Raw genomic sequence first — 19,712 nt, 5'->3', positions numbered from 1 at the left:
GCATCCACATATAAAAGAGAACATCTGCCCTTTGGTTTTTTAGGATTGGCTTATCTCACTTAGCATGATATTCTCCAGTTCCATTCATTTGCCAGCAAATGCCATAAGTTCATTTTTCTTTATAGCTGAGTAATTTCCATTGAGTATATATATATATCTATAGGAAGGCATCTTTGACATACAGAAAAATCCCCATAGGAGAAAGAACCTAGGAATTAATGAATCTGAGAAGAATTTATGTCTGAACTACAATCACAGTTTATATCAGAAACACACTTTTGGTCAAAAGGATGTAAGTATCCTTGCCCATACCTTACTAAAATAGATGAAAAAATTAAAATAAAAGGAAGGCTATAGATAAAGTAGAAGACTATATAGTAATGGGAATCTGATTAAAAATTAAATGTTCAGACCATTTATAAGCTCAATGTCCTATGGGTCTCCTTTATATCCTTATAGAAACTTTAGATCTTGCTAGGACACAAGTAAGAGACCTCCAAGTTGACATTGAATGCTAAAAAATGTGTATGTCTCTTAGAAATCAATACAGAGTTAAAGGGCTCTCTTATTAGAAAAGGATGAAATAAGCATGTAGTAAGAGCTTCTGATGCAAGGCTGCCTTGAAGTTGTGAAATCTAGAGTCATGGAAGGTTATCTCTAGAGTGGGCGATTCAGTACTCAGTCATGCCACTCAAACCTGAGAAAAGAACATAGTAAGTGAGACTGGTGAGAACATAGGCATTCCTTAAAACATGACTCCCAATTTTTGAAAATATAATTAGTAACTTACTAAAAATGCACAGTTTTAAAGTGGCTTATGCTTTTTTTAAGCACAAAGATAAATGATCAGAAGAGTTCCCATAATCATGTTTAAGGAGCAACCAATGTTTTAAACCAAATGCTTCCATTCACCTGGCAGAAACGTGCTAATTTTAGCAATTATACTTGGAAGAAATAAGGGCAGGCAAACTCAAACTCCAAAAGTAAAGAGCAAATTCAAACAGTATTAGGTTAGAAACAATGATTTCAAGTTACTATTTTACAAATTTTATAGCACCACCTACACTTTGGAAGGCAAGTGAAAGCAAATTGAACTTATCTACCAGTTCTTACCTGTGCCCCCATATTTGTCTGCCATGTTAATATCGATGTCAGATTTTAAACTCAGCATAGTCCTAAGGACATCATCACTGCCTTTCCCTGCTGCCCACATAAAGGATGTTCTTCCTTCAAGGTCTGAATCATCTTTCACTGAAGGATGTTTTAAAAAAACTTGAACTGTTTCCTGTAAGAAAACTTCATTTAAAAAATTGAGGCAACAGAGTAACATTTTTGTGGTAACAAAGCAGCTAGTTATATGTGACTTCACTAAAAAGTAAAGTATTTCTCCCTGCTTTTGAAGCAAATTAAATTCTTTTTTAAGAATAACAAAAGTAAAAGTTTTCATTGAAAATATACTTATATATTAATAATGCACTTGTATATTAGTTTTAGTTTCCATTATAATTCAAAAACATAATCTAAATCCCCTTTTCAACATTCTCAAAATTGAGACTGATCATCTTCAATCAAGCTTAAAAACCTTTGGTCACTTGGAAGTGACAGTCAAAACACTCAGGCAATCAATGAAATTGAAACAAAAGAAACTATTCAAAAAATTGACAACAAAAAGTTGGTTCTTTGAGAAAGTAAACAAAAGAGATAAACCCTTAGCCACACTAACAAAGAGAAGGAGAGAGAAGACTCAAATTACTAAAATACATGATGCAAAAGGAAATATCATGACAGACACCACTGAGATACAGAACATAATGAGAAGCTACTTTGAAAATCTGTATTCCAACAAAATAGAAACTACCAAAGACATTGACAAATTTCTAGAGACATATGCTCCTCCCAAACTGAACCAGGAGATCATACACAATTTAAACAGATCAATATCAAGTAATGAAATAGAAGAAGCCATTAAAAACCTACCATCCAAGAAAAGCCCAGGACCAGACGGATTCTTAGCCGAGTTCTACAAGACCTTCAAAGAAGAACTCATTCCAATACTTCTCAAAGTATTCCAGGAAATAGAAAAGGAGGGTACCCTACTGAACTCATTCTATGAAGCTAATATCACCCTCATACCCAAACCAGGAAAAGACACATCAAGTAAAGAAAATTTTAGACCAATATCCCTGATGAATATAGATGCAAAGATCCTTAACAAAATATTGGCAAACCATATCCAAAAACATATTAAGAAAATTGTGCACCACGATCAAGGTGGGTTCATTCCTGGAATGCAAGGATGGTTCAACATTCGTAAATCAATAAATGTAATCCATCATGTCAATAGACTTAAGGATAAGAATCATATGGTTATTTCAATTGACGCAGAAAAAGCATTTGACAAAATACAACACCCCTTCATGCTCAAAACACTAGAAAAAATAGGGATAGTAGGAACATACCTGAACATTGTAAAGGCTATTTATGCTAAGCCCATGGCCAACATCATTCTTAATGGAGAAAAACTGAAACCATTCCCTTTAAAAACGGGAACAAGACAGGGATGTCCTCTTTCACTACTTCTATTCAACATTGTCCTCGAAACTCTAGCCAGAGCAATTAGGCAGACTAAAGAAATTAAAGGGATTCGAATAGGAAAAGAGGAACTTAAGCTGTCACTCTTTGCTGATGACATGATTCTATACTTAGAGGATCCAAAAACCTCCTCCAGAAAACTTCTAGACTTCATCAATGAATTCAGCAAAATAGCAAGCTATAAAATCAACATGCATAAATCCACAGCATTTTTATACGCAAGCGACGAAACAGCTGAAAGGGAAATGAGGAAAACAACTCCATTTGCAATAGCCTCAAAAAAATAAAATACTTGGGAATCAATCTAACCAAAGAGGTAAAAGATCTCTACAATGAAAACTACAAAACATTGAAGAAAGAAATTAAGGAAGACCTTAGAAGATGGAAAGATCTCCCATGTTCTTGGATAGGCAGAATTAATATTGTCAAAATGGCCATACTACCAAAAGTGCTATACAGATTCAATGCAATTCCAATTAAAATCCCAATGACGTACCACACAGAAATAGAGCAAGCAATCATGAAATTCATCTGGAAGAATAAGAAACCCAGAATAGCTAAAGTAATCTTTAGCAGGAAGAATGAAACAGGGGGTATCACAATACCAGAACTTCAACTATACTACAAAGCAATAGTAACAAATACGGAATGGTATTGGTACCAAAATAGAAAGGTAGATCAATGGTACAGAATAGAGGACACGGACACAAACCCAAATAAATACAATTTTCTCATACTAGACAAAGGTGCCAAAAATATGCAATGGAGAAAAGATAGCCTTTTCAACAAATGGTGCTGGGAAAACTGGAAATCCTTATGCATCAGAATGAAACTAAACTGCTATCTCTCACCCTGCACAGAACTCAACTCAAAATGGATCAAGGACCTTGAAATCAGACCAGAGACCCTGCATCTTATAGAAGAAAAAGTAGGTCCAAATCTTCAACTTATTGGCTTAGGATCAGACTTCCTTAACAGGACTTCCATAGAACAAGAAATAAAAGCAAGAATCAACAACTGGATAGATTCAAACTAAAAAGCTTTCTCTCAGCAAAGGAAACTATCAGCAATGTGAAGAGAGAGCCCACAGAGTGGGAGAATATCTTTGCCACTCATACTTCAGATAGAGTGCTAATCTCCAGAATCTATAAAGAACTCAAAAAACTCTACACCAAGAATACAAATAATCCAATCAACAAATGGGCTAAGGATATGAACAGACGCTTCACAGAAGAAGATGTACAAGCAATCAACAGATATATGAAAAAATGTTCAACATCTTTAGTAATAAGAGAAATGCAAATCAAAACTACCCTAAGATTTCATCTCACCCCAATTAGAATGGCGATTATCAAGAATGCAAGCAACAATAGGTGTTGGAGAGGATGTGGGGAAAAAGGTACACTCATACATTGCTGGTGGGACTGCAAATTAGTGCAGCCACTCTGGAAAGCAGTATGGAGATTCCTCAGAAAGTTTGGAATGGAACCACCATTTGACCCAGCTATCCCACTCTTTGGTCTATACCCAAAGGACTTAAAATCAGCCTACTACAGAGATACAGCCACATCAACGTTCATAGCTGCTCAATTCACAATAGCCAGACTGTGGAACCAACCTAGATGCCCTTCAATTGATGAATGGATAAATAAACTGTGGTATATATATACAATGGAATATTACTCAGCTATAAAGAATAATAAAATTATGGCATTTGCAGGCAAATGGATGAAATTGGAGAATATCATGTTAAGTGAGATAAGCCAATCTCAAAAATCCAAAAGAGGAATGATCTCACTGATAAGCGGATGATGATACTTAATGGGGGGTGGGAGGGGGGCAAGAATGGAGGAAGGAGGGACTGTATAGAGGGAAAAGAGAGGTGAGAGGGGTGGGGGGGGAAGGAAAAAAATAATGGAATGAATCAAACATCATTACTCTATGTAAATTTATGAATATGCAAATGGTATGCTGTTACTCCATGTACAAACAGAAACAACATGTATCCCATTTGTTTACAATAAAAATAAATAAAAAAAAAAAACACTTAGGCATATTCAGTGTCACGACCAACATTAAAATATGTTTTCTTAGACATTTTACATGTAGGGACACATATGTTCAGCACACCTCAAGAGAAAATAAATACTTTGTGTGTTTTGTTATTAAAACTTTTAAAGATGGTTAACACATTTATTTACTCAACACTGATTGATGGTTACTGAGAAACACAGTGTTCATTTAAACATTTATTTAGCAATTCCTATATTTCAGGTCCCTCGGTTGGAATCATACAAAAATCAGGACCCTTGACAATTCTAACAGTGTCTGACAACTTTAGTGGGGGTTAACATTTCAGCATTTTGGGTTGGGGACTGGGGATTGAACTTGGAGTGCTTTACCACTCAGCTATATTCCCAGCCCTTTTTATTTTGAGAGGGTCTTGCTAACATTTCATCATTTTAAATTGCCTCTTTTCTCAGAACTCACATTCTTAAAATTTTTTAGGACTATCAAGAAACTTTCACTTGAATGGATATGAAAGTTTCAAAAAGAAGTTTTTGGATGTTGTTAACTTATCAAAAATGTATAAAATGTGAGTCTTAGTATTGTACAGAAAGAATACAATCAATGACTCATTTAATCCAGTCCCTCTTTTAATAGATGAAAAAAATTTAGATTCAAGGTCATATAAATATTGGTGGTAGATACAGAAATAGACGCCTCGCTAAATTACAGCACTCCTCTGACTGTATCACACACTATTTCCTAGTCTTAAAACTATCTGGTGAGTTTCTAAGGTATAAAAGCTTATGCTTGGGCAGGGGTAGCAGCTCAGTGGTAGAATGCTTGCTAATCATGTGTGAGGCACTGGGTTGGATCCTTAGCACCACATAAAAATAAACAAAGTAAAGGCATTCTCTCCATCTATAGCTATAAAAAAATTGAAAAAGAAAAGTTTATGCTTCTCAGGTCTAGTGTGTATGTTCATTAAGTATATTTTAATAAAGAAATATACTTTAAAAGTCGGTGATTTTTTAAAATTTTCTTTTACTAATTTGCAATTTTTTTTTTTTTTTTGAGTATGGTTTTTCTTTTCTCTTTTTTGGGTACCAGGGATTAAAATCAGGGGCATTTGATCACTGACTCACATCTCCAAACCTATTTTGTATTTTATTTAGAGACAGGGTCTCACTGAGTTGCTTAGGGTCTCACCATTGCTGAGGCTGGTTTTGATCCTCCTGCTTTAGCCTCCAGAGCCACTGGGATTACAGGCATGCGCCACCACACCCAGAGAGTACATTTTTTCTTAATGATGAATGTTTGTAGGGATTTTGTTTGTTTTTGTTTTTTGGTATTTTTTAAAATTAAAGTTGCAACCTCCTGTGAGTTAACAGGGGCCAAGTTGATCAAGGGACTTGAAAGAGAACTTAGAAATCTGCATAATATTAAGAATTAACTCGGGAATTGGCGCATAGCTAAGTAAATATTCCTTTGAATAAACATCCATAATGTTTGACCATTCTTTCTTACTCCATTAGTTTAGTTATTTAATTATTGGTATCTGTACAATTATAAATTTTGATTCTAAAAGAAGTTTGAGACCATGGACAAGTAATTTAATCTCTTGGAATCCTGCTCTTTTTTTTTTAAATATGCATACTGAATGATTTGACTTTGTGTTGAATAATATACACTTGTGTTGAATTATGGGTTGAGTTCTGATATTCATTGATTGACAAGCCTGGGCCAAGAGAATTTCTTACCTATTTGTAAGAAAAAAGAGCTCTTCCTCAAAATACTACTTGGCATTTTTTCTGTGATGTTGGGAGAAAATAGAAAATAATGACTTGATAAAACTCCAGGTGATAAATTGAATTTTTAAGAATGCCAAGAAGAAAGGACTGACTATGGGTATATTTTTTCTGGAGATCAGAGAGTAAAGAAGATTATGAAAATAAAATATTTCACCCTCCAAGTATTCAAAAAATATTTGGAGAAGTCAAGAAGTTGAAATTTATGCTGTACTGATGATAATATTATCATAATTTAATGACACCAAGGGTTTCATGAATGCACACCCCTGTAGTAGGCAGCACAATCAACTGTGACTGCTTTAAGGTATGTGCGAATTTTTGTTTGAGTCTCTAGATTTTGATGGCCATAGGTACTTAGGAAGCTGATCTAGCCTAGACACTGTCATGTTGCGGGGTGGACTAAGGACATAATGGACAAGAAAGTTCTTTATAAAACATAAAGATCTATCAGGGAAGAGTTATAGATGATATTCAGTATTTCTGAAAGTAATAATTCATGTTTGCTTTCTCAGATATAAAATACATAATTATTAGTACTTATAATTAAAACATATTCTATTTCTTCAGTACTTGTTCTATGCCAGAAATTATAGTAGGCACTTGTCATAAATTTTCTCTAGTCTTTACAATAATCTAGAAAGAAAAGGCATAATTATCCTCATTTTACAGATGAAGAAAAAAAGACCCAGGTTAAGAAACTTCCTTTAAGGTCATATAGCTAGCACACTGCAGTCAGGTTTCCAGCCAAGGTCTTTCCAGTTCCAAAGCCTTGCCACACTACTTTCAGGACAACACAGACTGCTGAACCCCAAGGTGTCCTTAGTGCTATCAATGTAACAAAAAGATGAAGCAAATTTACTTACATAAAGCAAAATATTACACTGGACATTAAAAGCTACACCAAACTTTGCCAACTTTACAAAAACAAAATGTCACATGTATCACAGAGTTAACAGTATGAACAACTGTCAGAAGATAATTGCTGCATCAACACAGACAAATGAGCACCCATAAAACTGGTGAAATTTGAAGACCACTGTCAACTTCCTGTTTCTGATAATTGTACTAGATATTATCATTACGCTAAGCTGGGTGAAGGGTACAAGAAATCTTATATTATTCCTACAACTGCATGTGAATATTATATAAAAGTAAAACATTTAAGAAAAAAGAGGCATTGAAGTTGTAGTTCAGGGGCTGAGTGCTTGCCTATCATGCGTGAGGCACGGGGTTTGATCCTCAGCACCACATAAAAATAAATAAATTGGTGGTATTGTATTCATTTACAAATAAAAATAATTTTAAAAAAAGAAAACAGAATTATTGGGCTGGGCATATAGCTCAGTGGTATAGCACTTGCCCAGCATGCTCAAAGCCCTGGGTTCAGTCCCCAGTATCTCCAAAACTAAAAAGAGAATTTTAAAATTTTACTTACAGCAAAGTTACTCTGAGCTGCATAGTGCAAGGGTGTTGCTCCTTGGCTGTCAGATGGGACAGTTCCCGATTTATTTCTTTCTAAAAGGAGATGAACAATCTGTGCATGGCCTGAGAACAAACACAACAAGGTAGTTATAACATAGAAAGGACACAATTAATTTATAATCTATTTGAAAGAAAAATTTAAGAAAAATCACTAGCAAATAATGCAGCCTTCAAAATGTTATGTGAGTAGCACTGTCTTCCAGTGCACACTCATCTAACTCCTCACCAGCACGCTAGATAGAGTAGAACAACACAAAAACTTACAGCATTCAAATCTTAATGCTTCAATTGGGAAAGAAATGAAATTGAGTATAGTTGCCAGAACAAGAAAAAAACTATATTAGGTACCACCTCATTGCATTCTCTGACTTCACTTTACACATGGTCAGTCCCAGAGGAGGGAAGGTGCTTTAGAGGCAGATCCTCTTAGGATTCCCTGTGCCCTTTTCAAGGTTCCATCACCAATCAACTAGAACTACACAGCTGTTCTCTTCTACTATTCTGCTAGACAAACTATAATACATTTTCTTCTACTTCCTGAAATGCCTCTTGTTCCCTCAAACCTCCCTCCCCTTGTCTTTTAACATCAAGGCAGTGATTTTAAATCCCACAAAATAAGAAGGCAGGTATGACAAGGTAGTGTTGGGATAATATTCTGTAGTATACTCTGGAGGAAGTGGTTTCTACAAGTGAAGAACTATAGAAAAGATCAAAAATATCAAATCTATAACAGCATATGTAGAAACCTGAATTTCATACTCTTTATTACTAGAGCACACTGGGGAACTGAACAATGAAGAAGATGCCATATTAGCAGAGCAAGGATACACTGAATGAAAGCCAGGCAGAAAAAAAAGGGAATTTGAGTGGAACTGTGCTCTTCTACTTTGCATATATGGCTTAAGATGGAGTCTCCAGAATACACGGTAATCTATGCCACACAGTTAATCTGAACACATCTCATCTTGTTTGAGGCATAAAGATAAAAATTCAGTGAAGACTACTAGAAAGTATACTATAGGACAGGGGAAAAGGAACCAGAAGATAAAGAGCATACCTCTGAAGTGATCTAAGAAGGATCCAGAGGAAAATTCAGGAAACTGGCATCTTTGACTTAGGATAAAAAGAGATGGCTTCTAGGAAATAGAAACAGAACACCCTAAGAAGAAAACAGATGGAAATGAAAAGGTAATGAATGGAAGGAGGTAAAAGGAAATAAGATGAAATTAGAGAAATACAGGCAAAGCTAGGTGTGGTGGTGCATGACTATATTCCCAGCTAACCAGGGGGCAGAGGCAGGAGCAAAGTAAGTCTGAGGTCAGCCTGGGCAACTTAAAGAGACCTGTCTCAAAATAAAGAATAAATAAAAGGGATGAGATATAGCTGAGCAATAAAGCATCTCTGGGTTCAATTCCCAATACTGATGGGGAAAAAAATGAAAAGAAATATGGAGAGACAAAAGTAAAAATGCAATCTACATTACAATCTATACAGGAGGCAGAAAGAAAGCAGAATTTATGGACAAAAAGCCAATTTAGGGGTGAGACAAATTTGCCAAATACACTCACATTTTATAGGAAAAGGAGAAAGGGATGAAACCATGCTCTGAAATGAAGTTTAAACAATAGTTGTAAATTTGATTATAAAAACTGAAAGCAACATAACAATCATTTGCAAAAGAGTGTGTAATTTAAAAACTAAGATCAAGATAATAATAATTGGAGGTAAAACATTAGATTATGTTAACAAATACTAAACAAATTATGGCAAAAGTGTGCTACACTATGTAATTCAATGCCAAATACAAGCAACAAACCTAATCCATAAACCAAAAGACAGGTGACAAAGGAAACAGGTGAAAACCAAACAAAATTAAGAAAAACCCTGAAAATACTAATAATAGCATAATAGTATGGAAAAAAAAGTCCCATTTTATTAATAATGGGTTGGCAAAAGAGAAAGACTCTCAGATTGCACTCCCTTCAAAAAAATCTGACACACACACACACTCTCACTCATTTAAACAAGTGATTCCTTGGCTGGGGATGTAATTCAGTGGTAGAGAGAATGTCTGCCTGACATGCATGAGGCCAAGCCCTAGGTTTGATATCTTCAGCACTGCCCCAAAGCAGCCCATTTCTGAACTGGGTAGAGTGGCTCACACCTGTAATCCTAGCTACTTAGGAGTTTGAGGCAGGAGGATCACTTGAGCCCAGGAGTTCAAGTTCAGCATGGGCAACATAGAGAGATCCCTATCTCAAAAAAAAAAAAAAAAAAAAAAAAAAGAAAAGAAAAGAAAAAAGAAAAAAGGAAGGAAAACATGATCCCTAAAAAGGTTAAATAAAAGGCAAATATGAAAAAAAAAACCATAATTGGCATTAACACAAACATAAAATCAAAGCACCCCTCCCCACAAATAAAGTCAATGAACATGAAAAGCAAAAGTTAAAAGTTAAAATATGATGTTAAAATTAAAGCTAACATCATTTAACAGAAAATACATCTACATAACTAAAATTTAAGCATACAATGAAAGGAGACAGTTTATAAAATAATCTAACATATCAATTAAAAATTAAAATAATTTAATAGGAGGTAGGAAACAAAGGAGAAGAGAAGGCACAGGAACTTTCCTAGACTCATGCAGTTCCTCCTACTGTTAATCCTTTGATTTAAGGCCAACTCACCTAGTAAAGCTGCCCAGTGAAGTGGGGTTCGAAATAAGTTATCATAAGATGTTATGTTGCAACTTTCATATGAGGTCAAGACATCAACCACGGTCACATTTCCATCAGCAACAGCAAAATGAAGAGGTGTGCGTCCCTCATAGTCCTGCCAGTTCAGCAAAGACTCTGTTGGAGCAGCATCCTATTTTAAAAGAACCAGAGACTTACAGACATATGTGGAATCCTCAATAAATTTTAATTGGCATTAGTTCTGAGCAATTTTCTAAATAAAACATCCTCATTCTTTATAGGCATAAGTAAAGTGATAAATCCAAACAAAAGTGTACAGTCTAAAACTTTAAAAATTTATTTTCATATTTAACTATAAAAAATACAAAAAAGAACAGCCACCATGTACTATGTCAAAAAGTATCAATATTTTGCCTAGTGTGTTTTTGTATTTGTTATAGATTCAGTGAAAGCTATATTTTGTCCTTCTGTACATATGGGTGCATCCATAAGCAATACATAAACTTTGTATGTGTGTTTTCAATATTTATGTAATGGCAGTATACGTGTATATCCTTTGGTAACTTTTTCTCTCAACACTCTACTTGTGGGTATCTATGCTGATACTAGTTCATTTGTTGAAGTGTATGAATAAAACATGATTTAGTTGTCTATTCTACTGAGGGACAGTGAGCTAATTTCCATTTCTTCATGATTACAAATAATGCTGCAATGAATATATTTTCTTTAAATGTCCTTTGTAGGGACATTTTCTCACGTGTGAGATTTTTCTCTTGGCTAGGTACCAAAAGGGGAATTGCTGGGTTGAAGGATATCTGCATCTTCAACCAGATATTGTCAAACTGCTCTCCAAATGGTTATAGCAATTAACACACCCATGACAATGTGCAAAATTTTTTATTTCCCCACATGCTGGCACAAATTAAACACTTGGTATATCAAGTTTACTACATTTTCCCCCTATGAGTAGGAAAGACATTTCACTGATGTTTTAATTTGAAGTTCTTTTATGAATGAGAGAGATTTTTAATTATATGCCTATTGGTGATTCATTTTTATTTCTCTGTAAATTGACAGCTCACAATATTTATTATTTTTTCCATTGGATCTTTGTAGCAGACATTATAAGGCACTGCTTAGGTCTCCCTTCAAAACTGAAGGCCTTACTTGCCTAGCTGCTGGGAGTACTACCAGCTGATGATCTTTCACTGTCAGCCTTCTGGAATTTCTTCAGCTAAAGAGTTACCTTACCCAAGGTCATGTTCCTTCTCAGGTTAGGCCCAGCCCTCTTGCTTCAAGTGAGAACTCTTTGAAGGGCCGTCCCAGAATTAAAACTTCCTATCCAGTCATCATATTTTATAAAAAAATTGTATGATTTAGGCCCTGGAGACTCCCAGTGAGTAAGATGTGTTTACACAAGGGAAAAATAAGGTCAAATCTGACAGGAAATAAGTGAGAAATGCCCCCAAGGACTTGAGATATTGGAATTAACACATAAAGAATATAAAATAAAGGCTGGGGATGTAGTTCAGTGGTAGAGCACTTGACTAGCATGTGCAAGGCCCTGCACCAAAATAAATAAATAAACAAATAAATGAAATGACTATGTGAAACATGTAAAAAGATAAAAAATAAAATGGAAAATGAGCAAGGAAGTAAAAACTACCAAAATGATAAGACAGATTTGAAAAAGAACCAATTATAGTGGTTTTTTAGAAGTGAAAAAAACCACTATAATTAAACACTCACTAGATCAGGCAGACAACTGACTGAACTCAGCTGAAGAAAGACTTAGTAAACTACAAGACAAATCCATTGCAATTACTCAGAATGTGGCAGAGATACAAGGAATCGGGAACAGAAGAAGTGAGGAAACATGGAGAATAAAGTGAAAAGTTCTAAAATATCTACAATTGGAGACCCCAAAGACAAGAATAGAGTGAAGGAGAAGCATTACTTAAAGAGATAATAGCTACATATGTTTCAGAACTGAGATACGATAATCAGAATGTATAACCGAACAGGATTTTTTTAAAAAATGGCCACCCCTACACACACTGTAGTAAAACTGCAGAATGCCAAACAAAGAGAACTTAAAAGCAACTGGAATGAAAAAGATAAGATCATCTAAAAAAGAATGACAATTAGACCAATAATAGACTCCAAAGAGTAACAATAAAAGGCAGAAAGGAGCAAAATAATACCCTGAAAGAGCTGAGAAAAATAACTACCTGGGCTTGTGCACACGGGTACACTATGTTTCCAAGAGCAAGGTTGATAAGCAGACTTGTTTGTTTGGTGGTACTGGGGACTGAACTCAGGGCCTTGCACATATTGGGCAAGTGCTCTACCTCTGAGCTACATTCCCAGCTCAAGGCAGACATTCTTTTTTATTTTTATTTTTTTAAGTATTTTTTTTAGTTGTTGATGAATCTTTATTTTATTTATTTATATGTGGTACTGAGAATTGAACCTAGTGCCTCACACATATTAGGCAAGCACTCTACCACTGAGCCCCCAGACATTCTTAATAATTAGAAAAAAAGTTTAGCCAGTCCCCAAAAGTCAAAGGTGGAATGTTTTCTCTGATATATGGAAGCTAATCCAAAATAAGTGGTGGTCGGGGGAGGGAGAAAGGAAAAAAAGGGAGGGGAATTTCACCAAAATAGAGGAAAGATCTGTGAAGTAGACTAAGGGGACTGAAGGGGAGGAAGGAAGGAAGAACAGCAGAATCAATCTGACTGAACTTGCACATGTACATACATGAATATACCACAGTGAATCCCAACATCAAGTATATCCACAAGACACTAATTAAAAAAAAAACTAAAAATAAATTGCAGAAAGATTGTAGATTAGAGGGAAGGGAGAACGGGAAGAGGGGAGAGGGGAAATATTGGGAACTGAATTAGAGCAAATTATATTCCATGCTTTCGTGATTATGTCAAAATATATCCTAATGTTATGTATAACTAAAAAGAATAAATTAAACCCCCACCAAACAAACAAAAAACAAAATTTACCACCAATATATCTATACTAATAGAAGTTCTAAGAACTATATATTAGGAAGGAAGATACTGATTCCAGAAGGAAGACTTAAGATTCAAGAAGAAACACAGAACAAAGAAATTAGGATGCAGGTAAAAATAAATAATCATGGTGTATACAAAATAATAACACTTCTAAAAGTCTAATTTATGTATTAAAAACAAATAGGACTAAATATTGAACTACCATAGTTTATAAAGTTGGAAGTTGGGACAGAGTGATTAGAAAACCTCAAACAATCTACTGACAAGTATTTAAAATTAATAAGAAATTTAGCAAATGGGTTAGTTATATAATCAGTGAGCAAAAAATCAATTACATTCCTATACAACTGCAAAAAACAGTTAAATATATGTCATAGATTATTTTCAAAAGTGCTCGAAGAAGCACTGATTGTAAATAGCAAAAATCTGGAGATAGTTTAAATATCTGTCAAAAATAGAATAAACACAGTTTTTTTCATTAAATGTAATACTATATAGCAGTAAAAATTAATACATCACAGCTACACATAGTAACATATATACAATCACCAGCATGAGGTTAAACAAGAAAAATCACACTCCAAAATAATACCTACAGTATGATTTCATGTATATAAAATTTAAAAATGAAACAGTACATTGTTTCATGATACAAATACATGAGGTAAAACTAATGAAAATCAGAAGGATGGAGAGAATGGAATGGTACTGGAAGGTACGCTACCCAGAGGATTTCAATGGTAATGGTAATTTACCTTTTTTTTTCTTTTTTTTTTTTCTATTGTAAACAAATGGGATACATGTTGTTTCTCTATTTGTACATGGAGTCAAGGCATACCATTTGTGTAATCATAAATTTACATAGGGTAATGTTGTTTGATTCATTCTGTTATTTTTTTCCTTACCCCCCACTCTCCAACCCCTCTTTTCCCTCTATACAGTCCTTCTTTCCTCCATTCTTACCACCCTCCTTATCCCTAACCCTAAACCTAACTCTAATCCTAACGCTAACCCCTCCCACCCCCCATTATATGTCCTCATCCACTTATCAGCGAGATCATTCGTCCTTTAGTTTGAGATTGGCTTATCTCACTTACCATGATATCCTCCAGTTTCATTCATTTGCCTGCAAATGCCATAATTTTATCATTCTTCATGGCAGAAAAATATTCCATTGTATATATATGCCACAGTTTCTTTATCCATTCATCAATTGAAGGGCATCTAGGTTGGTTCCACAATCTGGCTATGGTGAATTGAGCAGCAATGAACATTGATGTGGCTGTTTCTCTGTAGTAGGCTGATTTAAAGTCCTTTGGGTACAGGCCGAGGAGTGGGATAGCTGGGTCAAATGGTGGTTCCATTCCAAGCTTTCTGAGGAATCTCCATACTGCTTTCCAGAGTGGCTGCACTAATCTGCAGTCCCACCAGCAATGTATGAGTGTACCTTTTTCCCCACATCCTCTCCAACACCTATTGTTGCTTGCATTCTTGATAATCGCCATTCTAATTGAGGTGAGATGAAATCTTAGGGTGGTTTTGATTTGCATTTCTCTTATTACTAGAGATGTTGAACATTTTTTCATATATCTGTTGATTGCTTGTAGATCTTCTTCTGTGAAGTGTCTGATCATTTCCTTAGCCCATTTGTTGATTGGATTATTTGTATTCTTGGTGTAGAGTTTTTTGAGTTCTTTATAGATTCTGGAGATTAGCACTCTATTTGAAGTATGAGTGGCAAAGATATTCTCCCACTCTGTAGGCTCTCTCTTCACATTACTGATAGATTCCTTTGCTGAGAGAAAGCTTTTTAGTTTGAATCTATCCCAGTTGTTGATTCTTGCTTTTATTTCTTGTGCTATGGGAGTCCTGTTAAGGAAGTCTGATCCTAAGCCTACAACTTGAAGATTTGGACCTACATTTTCTTCTATAAGATGCAGGGTCTCTGGTCTGATTCTGAGGTCCTTCATCCATTTTGAGTTGAGTTTTGTGCAGGGTGAGAGATAGGGGTTTAATTTCATTCTGTTGCATATGGTTTTCCAGTTTTCCCAGCACCATTTGTTGAAGAGGCTATCTTTTCTCCATTGCATATTTTTGGCACCTTTGTCTAGTATGAGAAAATTGTATTTATTTGGGTTTGTGTCCATGTCTTCTATTCTGTACCATTGATCTACCTGTCTATTTTGGTACCAATACCATGCCGTTTTTGTTACTATTGTTTTGTAATAGAGTTGAAGATCTGGTATTGTGATACCCCCTGCTTCGCTCTTTCTACTGAGGATTGCTTTAGCTATTCTGGGTTTCTTATTCTTCCAGATGAATTTCATAATTGCTTGCTCTATTTCTGTGTGGTACGTCATTGGGATTTTAATTGGAATTGCATTGAATCTGTATAGCACTTTTGGTAGTATGGCCATTTTGACAATATTAATTCTGCCTATCCAAGAACATGGGAGATCTTTCCATCTTCTAAGGTTTTCTTTAATTTCTTTCTTTAGTGTTCTGTAGTTCTCATTGTAGAGGTCTTTCACGTCTTTTGTGAGATTGATTCCCAAGTATTTTATTTTTTTTGATGCTATTGTGAATGGGATAGTTTTCCTAATTTCTCTTTCTGAAGATTCATCACTTATGTATAAAAATGCATTGGATTTATAAGCATTGATCTTGTAACCTGCTACTTTACTGAATTCACTTAAGAGTTCTAAAAGTTTTCTGGTGGAATTTCCGGGTTCCTCTAAATATATAATCATGTCATCAGCGAACAGGGATAGTTTGAGTTCTTCTTTTCCTATTCGTATCCCTTTGATTTCTTTGGTTTGTCTAATTGCTGTGGCTAGAGTTTCAAGGGCAATGTTGAATAAAAGTGGTGAAAGAGGGCATCCCTGCCTTGTTCCAGTTTTTAGGGGAAACGCTTTCAGTTTTTCACCATTTAGAATGATATTGGCCATGGGATTAGCGTAGATGGCCTCTACAATGTTAAGGAATGTTCCCACTACCCCAATTTTTTCTAGTGTTTTAAGCATGAAGGGATGCTGTATTTTATCGAATGCTTTTTCTGCATCTATTGAAATAATCATGTGATTCTTAACTTTAAGTCTGTTGATATGGTGAATGACATTTATTGATTTCCAGATGTTGAACCAACCTTGCATCCCTGGTATAAAATCCACTTGATCGTGGTGCACTATCTTTTGAATATATTTTTGTATGTGATTTGCTAAAATTTTGTTGAGAATTTTTGCGTCGATGTTCATGAAGAATATTGGTCTGAAATTTTCTTTCCTTGATGTGTCTCTGTCTGGTTTAGGTATCAGGGTGATATTGGCTTCACAGAATGAATTTAGGAGGGTTCCCTCCTCTTCTATTTCATGGAATACTTTGAGGAGTATTGGAGTGAGCTCTTCTTTAAAGGTTTTGTAGAACTCGGCTGAGAAACCATCTGGTCCCGGACTTTTCTTTGTTGGTAGGCTTTTGATGACCTCTTCTATTTCATTGCTTGAAATTGATTTATTTAAGTTGTGTATGTCCTTCTCGTTCAGTTTAGGTAATTCATATGTCTCTAGAAACTTGTTGATGTCTTCGAGGTTTTCTGTTTTGTTGGAGTATAGATTTTCAAAATAGCTTCTAATTATGTTTTGTATTTCACTCGTGTCTGTTGTGATATTTCCTTGTTCATTCCAAATTTTAGTAATTTGAGTTTTCTCCCTGTTTCTCTTTGTTAGTGTGGCTAAGGGTTTATCAATTTTGTTTATTTTTTCAAAGAACCAACTATTTATTTTGTTAATTTTTCCGATTGTTTCTTTTGTTTCAATTTCACTGATTTCGGCTCTGATTTTAACTATTTCCTGTCTTCTACTACTTTTGATGTTAGTCTGCTCTTCTTTTCTAGGGCTTTGAGCTGTAGTGTTAAGTCGTTTATTTGTTGATTTCTACTTCTTTTGTTGAATGCTCCCCATGAAATAAATCTTCCTCTAAGTACTGCTTTCATAGTGTCCCAGAGATTTTGATATGATGTGTCTTTGTTCTTGTTTACTTCTAAGAATTTTTTTATTTCCCTCCTGATGTCTTCTGTTATCCATTCATCATATAATAGTGTATTATTTAATCTCCAGGTATTGGAGAAGTTTCTGTTTTTTATTCTGTCATTTATTTCTAATTTCAATCCATTATGATCTGATAGAATACAAGGTAGTATCTCTATCTTCTTGTGTTTGCTAACAGTAGCTTTGTGGCATAAAATATGGTCTATTTTAGAGAAGGATCCATGTGCTGCTGAGAAGAAAGTGTATTTGTTCTTTGTTGGATGGTATATTCTATATACGTCGGTTAAGTCTAAATTGTTGATTGTGTTATTGAGATCTATGGTTTCTTTATTCAATTTGTGTTTGGAAGATCTATCCAGTGGTGAGAGAGGTGTGTTAAAATCGCCTAGTACTATTGTGTTGTGGTCTATTTGATTTCTGGAATTGAGAAGGATTTGTTTGACGTACATGGATGAGCCAACGCTCGGGGCATAGATAATTATGATTGTTATGTCTTGCTGATTTATGCTTCCCTTAAGCAGTATGTAATGTCCTTCTTTATCCCTTCTGAGTAGTTTTGGCTTGAAGCCCACATTATCTGAAATGAGGATGGATACTCCAGCTTTTTTGCTGTGTTCGTGTGCATGGTATATTTTTTCCCATCCTTTCACCTTTAGTCTATGGGTATCTCTTTCTATGAGATGAGTCTCTTGCAGGCAGCATATTGTTGGATTTTTCTTTTTAATCCATTCTGCCAGTCTCTGTCTTTTGATTGATGAGTTCAGGCCATTAACATTCAGGGTTGTTATTGTGATACGATTTGTATTCCCAGTCATTTCGCTCATTTTTGTTTTTTGACATGATTTGGTTTTCCCTTTATTTGGCTATTCCTTTAGGCTAGTTCCTCCCGTTGCTGATTTGCATCGTTGTTTTTCATCTCTTCTTCATGGAATATTTTGCTGAGAATGTTCTGTAATGCCGGTTTTCTTTTTGTAAATTCCTTTAGCTTTTGTTTATCGTGGAAGGATCTTATTTCGTCGTCAAATCTGAAAGTAAGTTTTGCTGGGTATAAGATTCTTGGTTGAAATCCGTTTTCTTTCAGGTCTTGGTATTTGTTGTTCCAGGCCCTTCTAGCTTTTAGGGTCTGGATTGAAAAATCTGCTGATATTCATATTGGTTTCCCCCTGAATGTAATTTGATTCTTTTCTCTCGCGGCCTTTAAAATTCTGTCTTTATTTTGTATGTGAGGTATTTTCATAATAATGTGCTTTGGTGTGGGTCTGTTGTAATTTTGTATATTTGGAGTCCTATAAGCCTCTTGTACTTGGTTTTCCATTTCATTCTTCAGATTTGGGAAATTTTCTGATATTATTTCATTGAATAGATTGTTCATTCCTTTGGTTTGTTTCTCTAAGCCTTCCTCAATCCCAGTAATTCTTAAATTTGGCCTTTTCCTGATATCCCATAATTCTCGTAGATTCTGTTCATGATTTCTTACCATCTTCTCTGTTTGGTCAACTTTGTTTTCAAGATTAAATATTTTGTCTTCAGTGTCTGAGGTTCTGTCTTCCAGGTGTTCTATCTTATTGGTTATGCTTTCTATGGAGTTTTTAACTTGGTTTATTGTTTCCTTCATTTCAAGGATTTCTGTTTGGGTTTTTTTCAGTATCTCTAACTCTTTATTGAAATGATCTCTTGCTTCCTGTATTTGCTCTTTTAACTGTTGATTGGTGCGATCATTTAATGCATTTGCTCTTTCATCTCCTCCTTCAATGCCTGCATTTGCTCTTTCATCTCCTCATTTGCTTCCCTGATTGTTTTAATTATGTACATTCTGAACTCCCTTTCTGACATTTCTTCTGCTGTGTTGTCATTGGGTTTTATTGATATAGTATCTAGGTTTGTTTGGGACATTTTCTTCCCTTGTTTTCTCATATTGGTCAGATGTCAGTGGGACTCTGAGATATTGCAGATTTCCTCTATTGGCTTATAGTGTCCCTGTAGATTTCCAGTGTATCACCTCCCAGCCTTCAGTAACCAGAAGTCTTGGAGGAACTTGATAATACA

The 19,712-nt window shown here is 35.1% G+C and overlaps 1 protein-coding gene across 5 annotated transcripts in view; it reads right to left on the bottom strand.

Annotated features, from left to right (window-relative positions):
- Window positions 1–19,712, bottom strand: part of INVS (inversin) — a 157,657-nt gene that overhangs the window by 52,109 nt on the left and 85,836 nt on the right. For 4 of the 5 annotated variants that reach the window (XR_013759493.1, XM_079112228.1, XM_079112227.1 and 1 more), the window contains exons 6-8: window positions 10,580–10,760; window positions 7,846–7,955; window positions 1,114–1,285 (exon numbers count right to left, since the gene is read on the bottom strand). Coding sequence is in view for 4 of the 5 variants with exons in the window: in XM_079112228.1 (XP_078968354.1) it covers window positions 1,114–1,285; window positions 7,846–7,955; window positions 10,580–10,760 (463 nt within the window). In the remaining variant the exon portion in view is untranslated. Of the gene's footprint in view, window positions 1–1,113; window positions 1,297–7,845; window positions 7,956–10,579; window positions 10,761–19,712 lie in introns of those variants that run through there. The other variant, XM_079112229.1, reaches the window with a different exon arrangement.

The sequence above is a fragment of the Sciurus vulgaris genome (genome assembly GCF_902686455.1).
Source record: "Sciurus vulgaris genome assembly, chromosome: 15".
NCBI lineage: Eukaryota > Metazoa > Chordata > Mammalia > Rodentia > Sciuridae > Sciurus > Sciurus vulgaris.
Note: the sequence above shows the minus strand (reverse complement) of the source record. Positions and strands in the feature narration are given on the sequence as shown.